Source organism: Aplysia californica, unplaced genomic scaffold, assembly GCF_000002075.1.
Source record: "Aplysia californica isolate F4 #8 unplaced genomic scaffold, AplCal3.0 scaffold00613, whole genome shotgun sequence".
In the NCBI taxonomy this organism is placed as follows: Eukaryota; Metazoa; Mollusca; class Gastropoda; order Aplysiida; family Aplysiidae; genus Aplysia; species Aplysia californica.
Genome location: NW_004797883.1, coordinates 18,800 through 38,799, shown reverse-complemented (window position 1 = coordinate 38,799; position 20,000 = coordinate 18,800). Strand labels below are relative to the sequence as shown.

At 40.0% G+C, this 20,000-nt stretch overlaps 2 protein-coding genes across 2 annotated transcripts in view; one reads left to right on the top strand and one right to left on the bottom strand.

The window, feature by feature from the left end:
* Positions 1–11,129, top strand: part of LOC101852955 (cilia- and flagella-associated protein 58) — a 28,068-nt gene extending 16,939 nt beyond the window's left edge. Inside the window, exons 12-18 of the mRNA XM_005107569.3 lie at positions 29–175; positions 2,242–2,382; positions 3,111–3,334; positions 4,313–4,424; positions 6,591–6,815; positions 8,058–8,191; positions 10,180–11,129. Coding sequence (XP_005107626.1) covers positions 29–175; positions 2,242–2,382; positions 3,111–3,334; positions 4,313–4,424; positions 6,591–6,815; positions 8,058–8,191; positions 10,180–10,297 — 1,101 coding nt within the window. The 3' untranslated portion in view covers positions 10,298–11,129. The remainder of the gene's footprint in view (positions 1–28; positions 176–2,241; positions 2,383–3,110; positions 3,335–4,312; positions 4,425–6,590; positions 6,816–8,057; positions 8,192–10,179) is intronic.
* Positions 11,130–14,316: 3,187 nt separating this feature from the next.
* Positions 14,317–20,000, bottom strand: part of LOC101852722 (SCO-spondin) — a gene marked incomplete at its 5' end in the record, with an annotated part of 11,986 nt that continues 6,302 nt past the window's right edge. Inside the window, 7 exon segments of the mRNA XM_005107568.2 lie at positions 14,317–14,434; positions 15,578–15,806; positions 16,655–16,810; positions 17,492–17,607; positions 18,456–18,502; positions 19,284–19,418; positions 19,803–19,878. Of these exon segments, the coding sequence (XP_005107625.1) occupies positions 15,579–15,806; positions 16,655–16,810; positions 17,492–17,607; positions 18,456–18,502; positions 19,284–19,418; positions 19,803–19,878 (758 nt within the window). The 3' untranslated portion in view covers positions 14,317–14,434; position 15,578.

Sequence of the window (20,000 nt, the reverse complement as noted above, 5' to 3'; positions counted from 1 at the left end):
CCTTTAAAATGTTGCTTTTCTTGCACAGGATGAGATCACAGAGATGAAGAGGAAACTGAGAATCATGAATCATCAGATCGACCAGCTCAAAGAAGAGATCCAGTCGAAGGAAGCCGCCCTGGTCAAAGAAGTGCTCGAGCACCAGCGAGTGGACAAAGAGAAAGAGACCCTTAAAGTAATGTATCTTTTACAAGTGCTGTTGTATTTGAAGAGCACACGGGGAAAACCGGCATAGTCAAAAACTGGAAATTGGGAGGGTGCCAATTTTAAAAGCTTGTGGACTCATAACTTCATATTTGTTTGACTGGTGGTTGATTGTTAAGTGTTGTTGAATGGGAAATCTAACCGCAATAATCAACCAACAGTTGGACAGAAATACAGTTATGAGTTACCAAGCGTTCAACATTGGTACCCTTGCGATTTTCGGTTTGTGACGAATCTTTTTTTCCCCTGTCTTCATTTCACTTTCTGTTTGTGTGTAACTTTGTGTGTCAAACTTTCTGTTTGTGTGTAACTTGGTGTGTCAAACTTTCTGTACGTGTGTAACTTGGTGTGTCAAATTTTCTGTATGTGTGTAACTTGGTGTGTCAAATTTTCTGTTTGTGTGTAACTTGGTGTGTCAAATTTTCTGTATGTGTGTAACTTTGTGTGTCAAACTTTCTGTTTGTGTGTAACTTGGTGTGTCAAACTTTCTGTACGTGTGTAACTTGGTGTGTCAAATTTTCTGTATGTGTGTAACTTGGTGTGTCAAATTTTCTGTTTGTGTGTAACTTGGTGTGTCAAATTTTCTGTATGTGTGTAACTTGGTGTGTCAAATTTTCTGTATGTGTGTAACTTGGTGTGTCAAATTTTCTGTATGTGTGTAACTTGGTGTGTCAAATTTTCTGTATGTGTGTAACTTGGTGTGTCAAACTTTCTGTATGTGTGTAACTTTGTGTGTCAAACTTTCTGTTTGTTTGTAACTTTGTGTGTCAAACTTTCTGTATGTGTGTAACTTTGTGTGTCAAACTTTCTGTATGTGTGTAACTTTGTGTGTCAAATTTTCTGTTTGTGTGTAACTTTGTGTGTCAAACTTTCTGTTTGTGTGTGTGTGTGTAACTTGGTGTGTCAAACTTTCTGTATGTGTGTAACTTTGTGTGTCAAACTTCCTGTATGTGAGTAACTTTGTGTGTCAAACTTTCTGTATGTGTGTACCTTTGTTTTGTCATGCCTGGTATGATGCTTTCATTAATGTTGGCAAGAAGAAAAGAGATGGTTTTTGTGGGTACAGAATAATTCTTTGTTGAAGTAAATTCAGTTCTAATTTTATCTATCAAACTAAAAGTGTTTCATGTGTCTCGCACGCTCTTATGACCTTATGTAGTTGTGAGCGCCGTAAAACACTTGCCAACCCCTTCCCCCAACCCTCCCCCACCTAATTTTGAATGTTAAACTTTCTGCATGTGTAGCTTTGTGTGTAAGACTTTCTGTATATGTGTAGCGTTGTGTGTTGAACTTTCTGTATGTGTGTAAAACTTGCTGTATGTCTCGCTTTGTGTGTTGAATTTTCTGTGTGTGTGTAAAACTTTTTGTATGTCTCGCTTTGTGTGTTAAATTTTCTCTGTGTGTGTAAAACTTTTTGTATGTCTCGCTTTGTGTGTTAAATTTTCTGTGTGTGTGTAAAACTTTTTGTATGTCTCGCTTTGTGTGTTAAATTGTCTGTGTGTGTGTAAAACTTTTTGTATGTCTCGCTTTGTGTGTCAGATTTTCTGTGTGTGTGTAAAACTTTTTGTATGTCTCGCTTTGTGTGTTAAATTGTCTCTGTGTGTGTAAAACTTTTTGTATGTGTGTATCTTTGTGTGTTTGAACTTGCTGTATGTGTATCTTTGTGTTTAAACTCGCTGTGTGTAACTTTGTGTGGTGTATGTGTAGCGCTGTGTGTTGAACTCGCTGTGTGTGTTTAGCATTGTGTGTTAAACTCGCTGTATGAGTGAAGCTTTGTGTGTTGAACTTTCTGTATGTGTGTAATGTTGTGTGGTATATGTGTCGCGTTGTGTGTTAAACTTTCTGTATGTGTGTAGCATTGTGTGTTAAACTTTCTGTATGTGTGTAGCATTGTGTGTTAAACTTTCTGTATGTGTGTAGCGTTGTGTGTTAAACTTTCTGTACGTGTGTATCTTTGTGTGTTAAACTTTCTGTATGTGTGTAGCTTTGTGTATTAAACTCACGCTGTGTGTAATGTTGTGTGGTATCCCCCGACAGGCGGAGCTGCAGAAGATGAAGCAGCAGGCAGCAGAGAGCAAGGCTTACATTGAGGCTCAAGAGGCAGAGGAGAGGAAGCTTCTCAAGATCATTGCCGAGGCAGACGCTGAGAGAGTGAGGCAGAAGAAAGAGCTGGATCAGGTGAGGGGCTTATCTGTCTGTCTGTCTGTCTGTCTGTCTGTCTGTCTGTCTGTCTGTCTGTCTGTCTGTCTGTCTGTCTGTCTGTCTGTCTGTCTGTCTGTCTGTCTGTCTGTCTGTCTGTCTGTCTCTCTGTCTCTCTGTCTCTGTCTGTATCTGTGTCTGTGTCTGTCTCTGTCTCTCTCTCTCTCTCTCTCTCTCTCTCTCTCTCTCTCTCTCTCTCTCTCTCTCTCTCTCTCTCTCTCTCTCTCTTTCTCAAAGAAACACACTTGTCAGTAGGATAATATCTAATTTCAACCAGAAATATGCTTTGAATGTAGTTTGTCGGAAGGAAATAAGTGCAATATTGTCCCCTACCAGATGGTCATGTCTTCCTCTTTGTGGGTGGTTGGCGGGTGCTCTGGTGTGGTTTGCTTCTCTCCTTTCAAACATCTATCCTCTTTATCTCCCCTCCTTTTTTGTTGCTCTCTTATAACACCTTTAATCTTCAGCATTTATATGACCTTATTGTGTTGCAAGTGCTATAAAACTCTCACTGTGTGGTTTGCTCCTTCTTTCCTATCAAACATCTATCGTCCTTGTCTCTCCTCCTTGTCTCTCCTTCTTTTTTTGTGTTAGTTACTCTCTTGTAACACCTCTAATCTTCGGCACTTATATGACCTTATTGTGTTGCAAGTGCCGTAAAACTCTTACTCAAACAAAAGACTTTCCTCTCTTCAACAACATCTCAGGTGATCAGCGAGAGAGACATCCTAGGTACACAGCTGGTGCGGCGTAACGACGAACTGGCTCTCCTGTACGAGAAGATCAAGATTCAGCAGTCGGTTCTGAACAAAGGGGAGGTACAGTACAACCAGAGGCTGGAGGACATCAGGGTTCTCAAACTGGAGATCAAGAAATTGAGGAGAGAAAAGACCATCTTACAGAAGAGTGTTGCCAATGTGGAGGACCTCAGGTAGGTTGACAGTACAATAGTGTACCCAACGATGTAATGTGGGGGGGTTGGTGGGTGCTGTGGGGTGGTTTGCTTCTTCTTTCCTATGAAACGTCTATCGTCCTTATCTCCCCTCCACATTTTTTGTGTTTGTTACTCTCTTGTAGTGGGTGGTTGGCGGGTGCTCTGGTGTGGTTTTCTGCTTCTTCTTTCCTATGAAACATCTATCGTTCTTAACTCTACTCCTTCTTTTTTGTGTTTGTTACTCTCTTGTGACACCCCTAATCTTCGGCCCTTATATGACCTTATTGTGTTGCAAGTGCCCTAAAACTCTTAAGAAAACTAAACAACAATGTAACGCCCAAGTCCACAGAAAAACTTTAGGTCTCTCCATTTTTAATAAAATCACACATTGGCCATAAATCCCTTGCCCCCTCAGGGCTGTGCCACTGACTGAAGTGTCTTTTGGCCATTCCCAAAGGGGGGATATTAACATGATCTTATGCACAGTAGAATTGTAAATGGGCTGATTTATCAATGTCATGCTCATGCTGTGCCGGAACAACATTGGGGGAACTGCTTCTTTTTCTTTCCTCATCCTTACTACCGTCGTTTTTTCCTCTACTTCTTTTGTATGTTTGTCACTCTCTTGTGACCCGCTATTTCCGGAGTGCCTTGATAGTCGAAGCAGACTTTGTGCTTCTGAAGCTAGAGAGATGAGCAGGGTAAGCCTGTTTCCCTGTTTGGACTTCTCTGTTGACATCCATCCCTTGGCTCTCATGTGACCTTATGCAGTTGCAAGCACCGAAAAACCCTACTTAAACTAAACTAAAAACCTCTGACATCAATTGATCATTGCAGGTTTCCAGTAGTCATAGTTCTGGCTTCGTTTGTCTGTTATGCTTTGACAACTTTATTTTATTTTATTTGGACTTTAATCTGATTCTCTTACCTGAAACTCATTATTTTGGTGGGCTTTTTTTTGTCTTGTACCATCAGGAGAGAAGTGTACCACATCCAAAGAGAGCTACTGAGAGAGCGAACAAGATGCAAGGCTTTGGAGGAAGAGCTGGAGAACCCGATGAATATTCACAGATGGAGGAAACTGGAGGTGAGTACGTCCTAGGGCAGAAGAGGAAAGATGAACGGAAGGAGGAATTGGCAGTTGTCGTTTGTAGACCCAAAGTACGATGTATGGGTTATCGTAAATGCATTGAGTGATGACATAATTTACTCAAATACGGTAAAATTATTATAAATTTGCTAAGATAGTTTTGGAGTACCTTACGCAACCTGTCTTTTTCAAAACCAAAAGTAACAAAAGTGCCATAGATCGAAGTATTCCAAGTTGGTGTATGGCCCGTGATTCAAAGTAGGCAAAGCAATTTTCCTAATGTCAGAATGTAATATTGTTGTTGAAGATGATGTCTTCAGCTTGCTCGTTCTTGTTACATTTTGTGCCTAAAATGGTGAAAAGCTTTTGTCATTTCCTCTTTTTTCAGAGTTCTGACTAGACTGAGTTTTTTATTGTTTGAAAATTAGAAAAAAAATGTACTTAGTGAAGAAATAGTATGTTCTTAAAGGATGTAAGATATCTTAAAGGTTTCTACTTGTTGGTTTTTCACGTTAAGACTTCAGAAGTGAAACAAATATCAGTTGTCTCTTCTCCCAGACTACAACTAAATGATGTGAATATTATTGTTAGGACAAAATACTAGCCTGAATTACTCGACAGCTGTCGGAGAGTAGAGGGACTGATCCATTCACAAGCCCTGTGCGGTCGTTGCCACGGTCAACTTACAAGCAGAAGCACTTGTGATGAGACAGTTTTATAAGAAATATTTCCAGTGTTGACTCAATCAATGCTGAGTGCTCCAGCAGTGAACTCCCCTCTACTGTGCATAAGAACATGTTAATATAATTTCCCCCACTTTGGGAATGGCCTAAAGACACTTCAGTCTGTGGCACTGCCCTGCGGGGGGGGGGGGGGGGGGGGGGGGAATCATTTTTAAAAAGCAAAATGGCCTACTCCAGCTTGTAAAACATTTAGAGACACAAAATGTGACAAATTGTGAGAACTTTAGTGCGATTCTGATTTAGTTTTTCTTTGATACTTCAGCCCAGAAGTGGGTGATGGACTACAACGGGCAAACAAATAAGATTTTTCTTATAATTATTGAATTTTCAATTCTTAGATTCCCCTAAAACATAATTCAAGAATTTGTGCTTTTTCCCAAGTAAACTTGACAAAGGCAGTTTTGCTATGGCAGCATGAAATTAGGTTTTCCCGGGGAAATTGATCAGAACTAGTGGGCTCAAAGGCTATTGGAACAGAAAAAATGTCTCCTTGACCTTTCCCACAACGCATCACGATTAGATCTATTAATAACTTTGTATGGATCAGATAGAGTAATTCTTTCCACAAAGATAACGAGGCAGAATGCGAGAATACTGGTCGCTAATATGAGGATGGGGCCCAGGTTTCGCAAGTATTCTCGTCTGTAGCACTGAGTGAGTTAAGAAATGTTTCAAATTTTTTAATTCGAAAAGGTTGAGAAGTTGTTAGTATTTTGTCTAAGCAGCACAGTGATAGTTTTATTTTTAGTTAAAGAGTGTGCCAATCTAATTCTACAACCAGAAATCTGTTTTAAATGTTGTATGAGGTCCCGTGAGTAGTGTATGTCGTCTGAAATGAGAATGGGATTGAACTAAACCCTTACTAAAAATGTTGTATGTCAGAGGAAAATAAGATGGGTGGTTTGCAGGTGCTCTGGTGTGGTTTGCTCCTTCTTTCCTATCAAACATCTATCATCCTTATCTCCCCTCCTTCTTTTATTTGTTTGTTACTCTGTTGAAACGCCTCTAACCTTCGGCACTTATATGACCTTATTGGGCTGCAAGTGCCGTATAACACTTACTAAAACTAAAAACTAAAGAAGAAAATAAGCTGTGTGTTCTTTCCTACCGGACAGTCATGCTTTCATTTGGAAAACTGCTGTGGTAAATTGTCACTTTCAGGCTAACCCAGATTTCGAGGGTTTCCAGAAATCTTGACCTACACCAAAAGTGGGCATTGCCTTACTTATAAGAGAAGTTTGGTTTCATTGGTGTGTTTATTTGTTTGGTTACAGAGAAAATTCTCCTTGTCTTTTAAAGAAACTGAACAAGGGGCAAAAACTTTACCTACGATTTTCTCAAAATAACATTTTTTTTAGATAGCCTTCTTGTGCTTAAAAGCGACCAATTATGCTCAAAATAGAAATTGTCTGTGTTGTAGGGAAGTGATCCGTCCACCTACGAGATGATTCAAAAGATCCACACCCTTCAGAAGAGGCTGATACAAAAGACGGAAGAGGTGGTTGAGAAGGAGCTTCTCATTCAAGAGAAGGAAAAACTGTACCTAGAACTGAAACATATCCTAGCGAGACAGCCGGGACCCGAAGTGGCCGAACAGTTGACCATCTACCAGCAAACTCTGAAAGAAAAGACGAAACAGATGAAGGTAACCTGTCAGTGTTTTGTCTGTTACTGGTTAGTAATAGTAATAATAGATAGCATTTGTACAGCGCAAATCCCCGCTCAACAGCAGGCTCTATGCGCTTCACAATCTATACTATTACCCTAGCAGACCTGAGAGGGAATGTATATGTTAATTATGTTTGTAACGGAGCTTCTTATTAACATAATGTTACGTTTAATTGCATTTGCTATTTAGCAGCAACCTTTGACCTGCCAAGATTAATCAAAGGAAACTGGTGTTGCTTCGTTGTTTTATTGGAAACCGGCTGCTTTTCAACGCTTTTCCCGCCACTGCTGTTGATATTGTTGCCCTTTTGTCTGTTTACTCGGACTACCGGAGGCGATATTGCCTTCTCTACTCAGCTTTTGTCTGTTTACTCGGACTACCGGAGGCGATATTGCCTTCTCTACTCAGCTTTTGTCTGTTTACTCGGACTACCGGAGGCGATATTGCCTTCTCTACTCAGCTTTTGTCTGTTTACTCGGACTACCGGAGACGATATTGCCTTCTCTACTCAGCTTTTGTCTCATTACTCGGACTACCGGAGACCATAGTGCCTTCTCTACTCAGCTTTTGTCTGTTTACTCGGACTACCGGAGACGATATTGCCTTCTCTACTCAGCTTTTGTCTGTTTACTCGGACTACCGGAGACGATATTGCCTTCTCTACTCAGCTTTTGTCTGTTTACTCGGACTACCGGAGACGATATTACCTTCTCTACTCAGCTTCTTGTTTGCATGCAGTGATAAGATTCTCAGTGAGGGTGGTTGGCGGGTGCTCTGGTGTGGTTTGCTTCTTCTTTCCTACGAAATGTCTATCGTCTTTATCTCCCCTCCTTCTTTTTTGTGTTTGTTACTCTCTTGTAACACCTCTAATCTTTGGCATTTCTATCACCTTTTTGTGTTGCAAGTACCGTAAAACACTTATTAAAACTAAAGATTCTCAGGGTTTGATTTTTTTTCTGGGGTTCTAAATGCCAATTTGACCTAATTGTTACTTTCAGCATCGTTGTAGCTTTCTAGCATTTCGCTTGAAATATCCTGGCATCCTATCCCGTAGACTGGATGTCTGTCGGGACGCTTTTGAAGATTTGGCCACCAGCTTCCTCCACTCCTTCCGGTTTTCAGTTTTCCTGAGCGTGTCTTTGAGTTCCAGGCCTGTCCATTCCTTGATGTTGTCCTCCCAACTCCTTATATGGCAATGTTATTTTCATCTTTTTCTAGGGCATGGCTTCAGAGCTCAACATGTACGAGTCACAGGTTTCTGAATACAAGTATGAGATAGAGAGGATCGCCCGAGAACTACAGGAGGTCAAGAAGAAATACTTCATGCAGAAGAAGAAAGAGCAACAAGTCAAGTAAGTGGAACTTGCTCTGAACTCTTGGAAAGTTTTTTAACACATTACACCCTAAGAGTCTGGACGGGAAGTCCATTGTTAGATCCTAAGCAAGGGGAAGGAACCCACCTCCCGTGAATACAAGCCTTTAAAAAACACATTTAAAAAATACTAAACAAGTTCCAAAAATCCTGAAAAAATGAAAGCTAAAACGAAAAATGAATGTAGTTTCAGAAAAATATAACTTTATGTATGCGCAAACTGTTGGAAATGTTCTAACTTTTGTTCAATCGGGGTGTCCGACCCGTCACTCTCACTCTCACTCTTATCTTCGCGGTCAGGCCCTAGATCTAAATTCTAGATTTTCTACGTGAATCGCCCCAAACTCTTGCTACATCATTTTCATTAAAATCTGAGTCATCTGATCTGTCATATGCTGCGAATCCATCGTTATTTCCTTTTTTCGAACTCAATTGTGTCGCTTTTCAACAAGTCGAGACACCTTCGAAGTGTCGGAAACCCGATCACACTTCGATCGGCTCTAATACTAAAACTACTGGCCTGAAAAATGTTGTTTTGGTATCAAACGAAAGAAGAAACTTTTTGCATAACTATGCAAATCAAAATTTTGGCCCCAAGGTGAGACTTTGTTTCTAAAGACGCTAGGTCGTGGTGGGCGGTTCCAGGCGGGTCAGGGTGGAGCGTGTAAGGAAATTCCCGGTCGGTCCTGGGCGGGTTACAGTGTAATGTGCTAACAACAAAGTTCTTTTCAATTCAATGTGCTTTGTGTTGACAACTTTTGAAGAGTATAGTACGCTTATATGACTTTGTACAGTTGCGAGCGTCGTAAAACACTTACAAAAAAAGAAGAAGAAAATATTAACTGTTTTTCTTATTTTTCCTGCCATGTTATAGCAGTCACTTGCTTTAAGAAAGGAGTGGAGAAAAGAAAGAAACAACCAAACAAAGCTCTGAATGGTGCTTGTAACTCTAAAGTGTTGGAAACATTTTCTTGGTAAAAGAAGGAAAGATTCTTTTCTTGTTGAGCTATTCTACATTTTTTTCAATCATGGGGTTGTTTCTTTGAACACTTTTTATACATATATATCTATTATCTATTTGTGGTGGCCGAATTCTGCTATTCAAAAGGCTCTTTGATGGCTGCATCGATCGACATCCGGTTTCGGCCAAAGGATTCTTTAAAATATTCTCCAGATCATGACGCCCTTCGTTTTTTCAGTTTTGAAACAGTTTTGTTGCGAAAAACTAAATTTCTTTATTTCGCCGATCGCTTTTGTAGGCCGACGCTTCTGTCTCTGTAATTTTAGAAAAGGAGGTTTCCGTTCACTAACCGTGCGCACTGTTTTGAGAGTATAGATCTAAACCTTCTAATTTTTACATCTCTCAAGATTTATTGCTCCATTCCAGTAGAATGTAAATACCATCCAATGACTTTCGGCTGACGTTAGTGCACCGATCATTCCTTTCATCGAAAGGGGGCCCAGCTAGTATATATATATATATATTTATGTATTTGTAGCTCTGGACTATACGCAACTGAAAAATTAGATGTGAGCCAGGAAATATAAGTACTGGTAATGGTAACTCTTTGAAAGCGAGAGTATGTGTACGAGGCCATTTTATGTACATAGCAGGTTCGGAGAATGTGTATATACAGCCATTATTTAAATCTAAACAGTAGGTTTAGAGAATGTGTATATTTATCCATTATATCTACGTAGCAGGTTCAAAGAGTGTATATACAGCCATTATTTAAATATACACTGTATGTTTAGAGAATGTGTATGTACTACCATTATATCTACATAGCAGGTTGAGAGAATGTGTAATATATATATATATATATATAGCCATTTTTAAATTATACATAGGAGGTTGAGAGAATGTGGCCAAAGGGTTCTCATGCTCTGGTGGCGAGTGACATGTTTAATTTGAAAGAAATTGAGTCCTAATTTTTATTTCTTTTCCATTTTGTGTATTTCCTCCAGGGAACGAGACAGAGCCTTTGCTCAGGCGGGCGCCCCTCAGATCATGCCACAGAGAACCGACGCTCCAAGATTTACCGGAGGAGGCTTCAACTTAAAAACGACAAAGTCCGCTGCGTAATCCACCTCCCCTTTTTCAGCTACGATGACTGCACAATATCTTGAATGCCAATAGATTATGCGCTTTTTTTCTTGTTTTTGAAATTCTGTAAATATACAGACTTCAGTTTTGAAACAGCATTTTAATGAGACTCAGTTGTGTCTGATTTTTTAATCTAATCATCTTCATCTATGACATTTTCTCTCTGGTGGGAGTAATTTTTAAAAAGTCAGGTATAAGGTTCACTTTAGTTGCCTGCTCCACTCGGCTTTTGTGCCTCAAATTGTAACTGTTACGAGACTTTGGTAGTTTTTGGTTCCTCTAGGTTGAATTTAGTCTGAATCTGAATTGCATTCGGTCTTTGTTGGTATTGTTTGTATTTCTGTACATTCCATTCAATCATTCAATCCTTCCAGTAGAACTGCAAAGAAGTTTGCTAACCATAGTCATCATCGTTCGTAAAAAAAGATCCCAAGTTCAGGTTCCTGTATTTTGGATGAATTTCTGCTCTTGATTTTTATTTTGGTTTATTTCATTTGGCTGCGAAACCTAAGATATAGTTTAACACTTTGCCGCCTCATGTCGACGATTGGCGATGTTTACCATCCTGTTTCTTTGTAATTTTCCCTACATATGATGTCAAGGTGTTAACTGTATACTGCGAAAAGTTTTGTTATTGTTGTTGTTTCAACATTTTTTAGAATTGAAAAAGAAAGTGAAAATCTTATTGTAATTTAGAAAGTGGAAAGTGCAGTTTGATTTAGAAAGCAAAAGAGTGGAAATATGTTCACACGTTTTGTCCCTGTTGTCTTCATATGTGAAGCATCGTGGTAAATTCTGTCGTTCGTCAAAATAATGAAATCGAAGAAACTGGCATTTTTCTGTCGTTTGACGATTTTTATCGAATTTTTGTTTTGTGACTCAGCACATTTAAGGTCCATTTAAAACCACATTTCTGTTTGGATTTTATTGAAACATGTTGATTTAAAGCACAGAAATGTTAATTTTCAGTTTGTAAGTACTCTCAAGCTTAGGAAGTCTCCAAAATTTGGCAGCCATTCTCTAGCTAATTTTACTTCTGAAACCAGGCTACTCCCACCTCCTTCAATCGCAAATATCTCGACAGCTATTGATGATAGATGAGTATTCTTTTCACTTAAAACAAGGCAAATGAACATGCTTTAAGATGATACCAATTACTCCGCAACTCCAAAAACTGACGAGCGCCTAACTCTGCCGTGTCTTGACACATATTCTCTCTTTGTCTCGACACATATTCTCTCTTTGTCTTGACACATACTCTCTCTTCTTTAACAAGTTTGCATGTTAGACTTTCATGCAGTTTCTGGTACGGTCATGTAACATTCTTTATTTGACTTTGAGTGCATCATTCACTTTATTAAGTACCAAAAACAGATTGTGCAAAAGGTAGGATTGTTCGTCTATTTGTCAGCCCTTTGAGGACAGGCAAAATCTTGCAGTGTGCTGGTATGACTTTTCTTACAGAACTTTTCTATCACTGCCTTTGTTGTCAGGCGTGGGTCACCTCCCTCACTCACTGCCCAGTATAAAGGGTTCAGTTGTATCGCTTAGAATCACGGAAGTGCTGTTCCAAATTCAATTGGTTGTTTAGAGAAGCAATCCTCTTTTGAATGTTTTTTTGCAGATGTCAGGGACAATGTTTTGTTGAAGGAAAAAAATACAACATCTTTCTTGAGAGTGAAGTCTTGAAGATTTAGTGTTATTTTTTCTTTTTTAAAAGGATGAATCTGATAAAGAAACATTAATACTTCTGGAAAAATCGGTTTCCCCAATTTGCTTTTTCTGTTACGCTTTGATATTGTTTGCTGCAGTTTCCTGACTTGTGATATGGTAGCTAATATTTGATTATTTTAATTAATATTCATGAAATCTTTCCCCAATTTCAAATCTGTATGACACAAGATCTATGCTCTGTAAAAATATGAGGCCTTCTTGTTTTTGTATATTAAACCAAATAGAAACAATTACTCTTTTTGTTATTTGTTGAGTGACGTGTTCTTAGCTATTGGCTTTGCGATGTGGTGTTCTCATGGGAGAGAGCTAATAGCAGGGCTCCTGCGGCCTCATTGAATTCAAGGAGTCCTTGAAAGCCTCTTGAATTTGCATTCAAGTTCAAGAAGAAATCTCCTTGAAAAAACTCCTTGAATTTGAGAAACCTCCTTGAAAACTTTTTGAATTTCACAGGATCGGACATGAACAAAATTTCTGTCGGACAATCGAAACTATGATTCCTGTTGGACAAGCGTAAATCTAGGCCTATCGGAAATACATGTAGGCTTTCAGGGTGTGAGTGTGCTGTTGAAAACGGCATGAATTTCTTGACTAAATCTCCTTGAATTTTTTAAAGTTCTCCTTGAATTTGGTGGGGAGTTCATGGTAGGAGCCCTGTAATAAGGCCAACAGCAACCCTGAAAGTGGAAAGCTTGAAAAAGGAGGAAATCAAATAAAGAGTGTAGGGGGAAATGGCAGAACTTTTCCATTTTTCTTTTTGTCTGTTTTTATCTAATTCAGCTTGTTCTCTTTTTACCACAAATACCGTATTCCTCAGAAACGGCTGCAGTCACATCCTGGTGTCATGTTTAAGATTGTCACACATGGGGGGATTCTCATCATCATCAGTACTTTTCACCCCTGGTAGGGTATAGGCCACATACAACCTCCTTCCATTTATCTCTGTCCTGGGCCATCCTTTCCCCCCTGGCAGGTGTGGGTCTGTGTTCAGTTGTATTGTTTGCAAGTTGATAAAAGTCTGAGTTACTACTGGTGGGAGTTGCAGAGGAGAGAGTTGTATCAAGGCAGAGGAGGCCTGCTGATAGTATAGATTGTGAAAAAGGCTAGTTAGAGCCTCGGTTCAGTTGTGCGTGAAGTGTGAGATTCCAATCCAACACATCGGGGCCCCAAAGCTGCGGAAGGAATCACAACACAGAGCAGAGGAACAGGTTTGGCTTAATCCTGTTATAGTGGCATGTGACAGAAGGTTAGTAGTGTAAAATCTTTGTTTTATGTTCCAAGTAACAACAGTTCAGTTGTATTATTTGGTGCAAGTGTATAAAAGCAGTCTGGATTACTACAGGTTAGACTTTAGAGGGGAGAGCTGTAGCAAGGCAGATGAGGCCTGCTGAGAGTACGGGTGGAGAAAAGGCTAGTTAGAAGTTGGAGTTAGAGCCTCGGTTTATTTCTGTGTTGCGTGTGAGATTCCAACGCATCTGGGCTCCATCGCTGAGGAAAGGATCACCCTCCGGAGAGGAACAGGTTTGGCTAACCCCTGTTGTGGGCGCAGGCAGACAGAAGGTTAGTGTTAACCTTTGGTTTATGTTCAAGTGACAACAGTGTGTTTGCTCCTTCTTCCCTATTAAATACCCATTCATTTGGTAAGAGTTTTACCGCCCTCATGACCGCATAAGCTTTTCTGAGCTCGCTATTTCTCCTCCTATTTCTGCGAGTGTTACCCTCCTCATGTAGTAGTAGTAACACTTCTAATCTTCAACCCGTAGAGAACCAAATTGTGTTGGAAGTACGGCAAAACTTTTACTATTTTGCAAAAACTATATACGACATCCAATAATGTAAGCAGTTGCCAAGACAAGAGTTGTTCAAAACTCCATCAGCACCGAATGCTTTGATTCAAAGCCCATAAGGAGAGGAGTCTTTTTGGATAAAAATGTCTTTTCCCTCTCATGGGCAAGTAGATGCTGTTCTACTAAGTACCTCTCTGTGGGTGGGAAGAACATGCTTTCAACCAAAGAAAGGGACCAAAAAAAAACCTAATGGGTGGTTGGCCACTGCTCTGGTGTGGTTTGCTCCTTCTTTCCTGTCAAACATCTATCGTCCTGATCTCTCCTCCTTCTTTTTGTGTTTGTAACTCCCTTACAACACCTCTAATCTTCAGCACGTATATGACCTTATTGTGTTGCAAGTGCCGTAAAATTCTTACTAAAACTAAAACTAAAAAAACAGACACATACTGTACTCACAAAAGAAAAATATAAAAGGCAGCATTTAATTCATATAACTTTATTTATTCGCACATAACATTATATATTATAGTCTTCAAATGTGCGGTCAGTCTTTCGTTCATCCATTAGTGCGTCTCCTCGGTGTAGGTGCGGCTTGCATCTGGGGAGGTAACAAGTGTTTGCCATGTATCAGTCATCCATGGGAGATTTTATGTTGAATTAGTTACTTAGGAAGAGAAACGAAGAACTATTTGCACGCTGTGTGTGCATTGCCTCGTCGAATCTTGCACTTTACAGAACTGGTAATGAAAGTAGCCTTGAAAGTTCAAAATTGAAAGATGCTATCAAAGATTCTGTATAACAAGATGGTTCACTCCTCTCTTTGAGCCAGTTAAAATGGGTGTCTCCAAAATCCAGAGGCACCCTCTTCGAAAAAGCGCCCGCTTTGCCAACAGAGTTACCCTACTTGTGTTATGTACGATCTTTGATGCTATTCAGCTGAGTGTCTGTCGGGTGACTATTATTACAACTGTACAGTCAACGCATGAGTCTTTAGGGCAAACTTTGAACTTGGAAGGAAATGTATAGCCCACTTTCCATATAATATTAACCTTTTCACAAAGGGGGAAACGGGGGAAACTGAACAGCAGAACTGGAGAAAGAAGTATTGGGAGGCTACATCGTTCCTCTCCAACAAAGTTCAAGTTTTTGTACTTGTTTTTTCTTTCCAGATAATAAATCATTAAGTTATTTGATTCCCCAAAGTCTCAAAGTCCTTGGCTTACTTTGCACAGCATAATTATAGCAGGTGGTTAGAGGGTGCCACTGGTAGTGGTAGGTTCTATTTCTTTACTTTCCCTCTTTTGTTTCTGTCTGTCTGTCTGTCTAACTTTTTCCCAGCACTAAATGACCATTATTGTGTCGATGTGTTACTTTTTTTGACTCAAACAAAGCATAATTATACTTAAGAGGGGTGTTATATTTTTCTCTTTTGAAGGTATGCAGTACAATAATACGATAATTTCAACTCAATTACTCAATCACTGTAAAAAGACATTCATATCGAGTTTCTTCAGCTCTAGATTATGAGTGGTTGGCGGGTGTTGTGGTGCTGTTATCTCCTTCTTTCCTTTAAAAAATCTATCGTCTCTATCTCCCCTCCTTCTTTTTTGTGTCTGTTACTCTCTTGTAACACCTCTAATCTCCGGCACTTATATGACCTTATTGTGTTGCAAGTTGCAATGTGCCGTAAAGCGCTTACTAAAACTAAAGCTCTCAATTCTGAAACTGTTTCTTCACTCACCTTATGTGCACTGCATACAGCTACAGGAACCGATGCTTGTCACACTGATCTTAGTGACGGACTCATCGGCACAGTTGAAGCTGACTTCCTTGACGACCAGGTTAGCATTGCAACATTTACAGTCGGAGTAGGTGTTCATGTCAAAGGCAGGAGGTTTGATAGGATCTTGTGAATAACTTGCAAAGTAGTTGCCACCGGAGCTGCTGAAGCCACAAGAGCCTTCACAGACCTAGAAAAAGGAAATAAGAAACAAATTTAGTGAAGGAAACGCAAACAGCATTGGTATGGACACATCACCCGTTCATCCGGCCTTGCCAAGATCATCCTGCAAGGCAGCGACCAGGGAAAGAGGAGCAGAGGCAGACCGAAAAAGAGTTGGGAGGACAACATCAAGGAATGGACAGGCCTGGAATTCAAAGACATGCTCAGAGAAGCTGAAGACCGGAAAGAGTGGAGGAAGCTGGTGGCCAAATCTTCAAAAGCCCCGACGGACATCCAGTCTACAGGATAGGTGACGGGGAAGGTTATAGTTATAGTGAAGCATTCTCCTTCATCATAATAAAAACGTATTCATACTCTCTGCACCGTGGGTCGTTGGCTGGTGCTCCTGTGTATATTGTTCCTTGTGTTTCTGTTCACATTCAGAGGTACAGTTGATAACATAGGGTCGTTATTGGGCTGACTTGCAGTAGATTACACATTACACTCGACAGCTCAAACCCTCCTAACATTCATGAACACCCACAAGCAAACACAGCTCTCATAAAGACAAACAGTAAGATGACAGATTTTGCTTTGTACCTACAGACGAAATACATGTATATAAAAAAAAATTGGGAGCTGAATGTCTGTTTGCTGTGTGCATGTTCGTTATATGTGTATTTTGCTATGTGTGTGTTTTTCTATACAAGTTATTTAATAATTATTTAAGTGCATGCAAGACTGTATTTCCTCTTGACCAAGATTGAATTTCAATACATAAGTCCTACCTATGGCTCATAAATGGCTTACAAAATATGAATTCTGCTGGATTGTTCGTTGTTTCTACATGATGCATAATAAAGAAAGCGCACTCACCTTGATTTCAATATCCTCTGAGATACAGAGTCCGCTGTTGGTGCTTGTGTAGTTGAGTTTGGTGGATCCCACAACTTTGTCCTCGCAAGGCTTCATCCTTGGCACGCACTTAGGACAGCAAGGATCGTCTGGGTTGTCCTCAAGCATGTGTGTATCCTGGGGGAAGATTGAAGGAGAATTAACTTGCCTGTGCAACATGGTGCAAGTAATGATTGCATTCATATAGCGCATATATATAGAAATATATGAGGAAGCGTAAGCGCTGATCAGTGTGGCGAATCTCTTCTCGGGGAGCGGGAGGGGGGCAGTCATCAGGCCATCGTTGATTCCCTTAGGGGGAGCTGCCAGCTTGTTGACCAGGTTGGACTTGATAGCAAAACCCACCCCTGCCTTGCCCATGCTCGTAGAGTCCACGACCGATCCAGAAAAAAAAAATATATACAAACTCTACAGCATGGTCTATGCTTTTTACAACTATTGTTACCCCTGGCACACCCTAGAATACAGCTCAGAAACATTCTCCGTTTCCTGGGAAGCTTTAGATTACATGCACTCAATCACTAACAAGCTGACTTTACATTTTTTACTGTCTGTAACTGGGTGGTTGGTGGGTGCTCTGCTGTGGTTTGCTCCTTCTTTGCTATCAAACATCTATCGTCTTGATCTCTCTTCCTTCTTTTTTGTGTCTATTACTCTCTTGCTACACATCTAATCTTCGGCACTTATAATAAAATATGACCTTATTGTGCTGCAAGTGCCATGGTAAAACTCTTACGAAAAGTAAAACTAGACTAAAAACATCTCTACCCCTTGTCACGTAAATCCAGTTCCACTTACGTTGTTGCAGTTGTTGCGGATTTCTTCACATTCAGGTTTGGATGTGTTTGTGCAAACCATCTCGCCGTTTTCACCACAGTAGCAGGTCTCTTGGCAGTCATCTGTCTGCCAGGTGTCTGTGATACAGGGGAACAGAAGATTACGGCTATGAGTCTTGTTACAGACATAATATTTCATAAAGTTAAATTAGCACAACTGCCCCTTTATAATATTACCATTATAATATAGTTATTCACGGTGATCAAAATACCATCTCACATCCTCCCATACAGCATGGCTTGTACAGTAAGTGAAATTGATAAATAATTTATATGACAGTAACGCGCTCTGACATATCCGATAACACAAGGGGAAAAAGTCTTCCTCCTCACTATTATTAGCATTATTATTATGTATTATTATGTATATTTGCATACTGGCATACACATCACTCGACCTACTACAAACAAGACCCCTCTGCGAAACATACTGTATGTACTCTGTGCACTCAGAAACATGTTGGTTTTCCCTACAGAAAATGCTCACAATAATAATAATAGATAGCATTTGTATAGCGCATATCCCCGCTCAACTGCAGGCTCTATGCGCTTTACATTATATTATTACCCCAGCAGACCATAGAACACTCCGAAACATTCTCAGCTTCCTGGGAAGCATACAGTGCGAGCAGCCGATTAAGCGCTCAAACACTAACAAACTGACAAGATCTTTCGCTGTCTATAGCCGGGTACCCATTCCCACCTGGGTGAAGTGAGGAAAATAAGTGTAAAGTGCCTTTCCCAAGGACACAACGTCGGGCCCCTGACGGGATTCGAACCCACGACCTTACGGTTGTGAGTCCGAGAGCCTAACCACTAGGCCACCGACGCCACAATGACTGATAAAGCCCCATGCTACCTTTGGTAATTCTAGATGCAGATACACAATGCAATACCTCTGTCCCAAATAGGCGTTTCAATCTTACCTGGGTTATTCTTGGGTTCACATTGCATGCTGCCGGAGTCACATTTACTGGAGAATAAAAGACGTTGAAGAGCTTAACATTGACGTCTTGCAGAACAATTCACGTGGAGTGGGACAGAAAAAAAAAGTTTCACAGATGAAAAATTCCTTTGTGAGGCACCGTGGTGAAATCAGGCGCTCGTCAAAATAATGAAATTGAAGAAACTAGCATTTTTCTGCCAGTTTGGTTAATCGTTATTGAATTTTTGCTTTTTTTAGTTTATTGACACCATTGTTGTCCAATTAAGAACACATTTCTGGGTGGACTTTTACAGAAGAACGATTAAAGAGGCATATCACTTCCTCAAAAACAGATGATAAACCCTACGTCAAAAGCTGGCCCAGGTTCTGCCTCTTATTGTGTTGTCTGTCACTGCAGGCACTACAATCCTGCTATACGTAGACCCTACTCTTTTTTTATCCTAGAGTAGCTGAAACATTTTCCACTCTCTTATATACAGTATAGCACAATACACTGAAACACGTTGATCAAAATCACAAAAATATAAATTTGTAGAAAATCAGTGCAACATGTGGTTCTTGAATTTATAGCAAACTTACACCTAATGTTATGTATTCCCATCTAAATCATGAAGCTGAAACCTTTAAGGAGACTCACCCCAGAACAGAAATATATAATACAAACGGGTCAACTATGTCTCAGTGTCGACAATTCCCGTGGAAACATCATGTATGATAGTACAAAAATATAAAGGACAGAGACAAAACTGTGACGTCGAAGTAAAGAATGAGCCAGCTAAACTATGTCAATACACAGAAGGTCACTCACCAGTATTTACACTCATCATCGATGATTTCATCAGGAGCATATTCTTTACCCATGTATATGCATGGACATTCATTCTCCATGCAGTCTTCTGTTTCTAGGAGTTTTTCAGCATCACATCCCATTCCAGTTTGTTCCCTGCGATGCACGAGAAGAAAATATATTATATATTGTCTTGACAAATAATCAGACTTCCCCCTCCGAGACCTAACATTACCAACACAGTCTACGGAACATTACACTAGAATTTTACCTTTTCCTTTTATTTTCAGTCGCAATTTCAACAATTGTCGAATTCTAGGTTGACTCTCACTTACACAATTGTCAAAAATGTGCGTTTTATTCATCAAACTGACATTTTGATACCAACTATGTGACTTCAGACTCTTAAATATATCTCTGCACCCTTTAAATGATTTTGAACTACCGTTAATTTTTTTTCAAAATCGTTAGTTAAGTGGTTCGGAAGTTTTAGGTGACTCAAGTGAGGAACTTTCCCAGATATGATAAAACATAGGATACCTTGTTCTTGTCTTGATTCCTTGTCCACATGTGACAGAGCACTCGGACCATCCAGACCATTCTCCCAACTCACAGCCTAAAAGATACAAAAGTTTCATGTGACGGATAACGGGCGGATTAATGTTAACACGAATACATGTCAAGAGGTGAGAGCAGCAAAAGGAAAGAGAAGTGGGGGAAAAAGTTCACGGGAGGGAG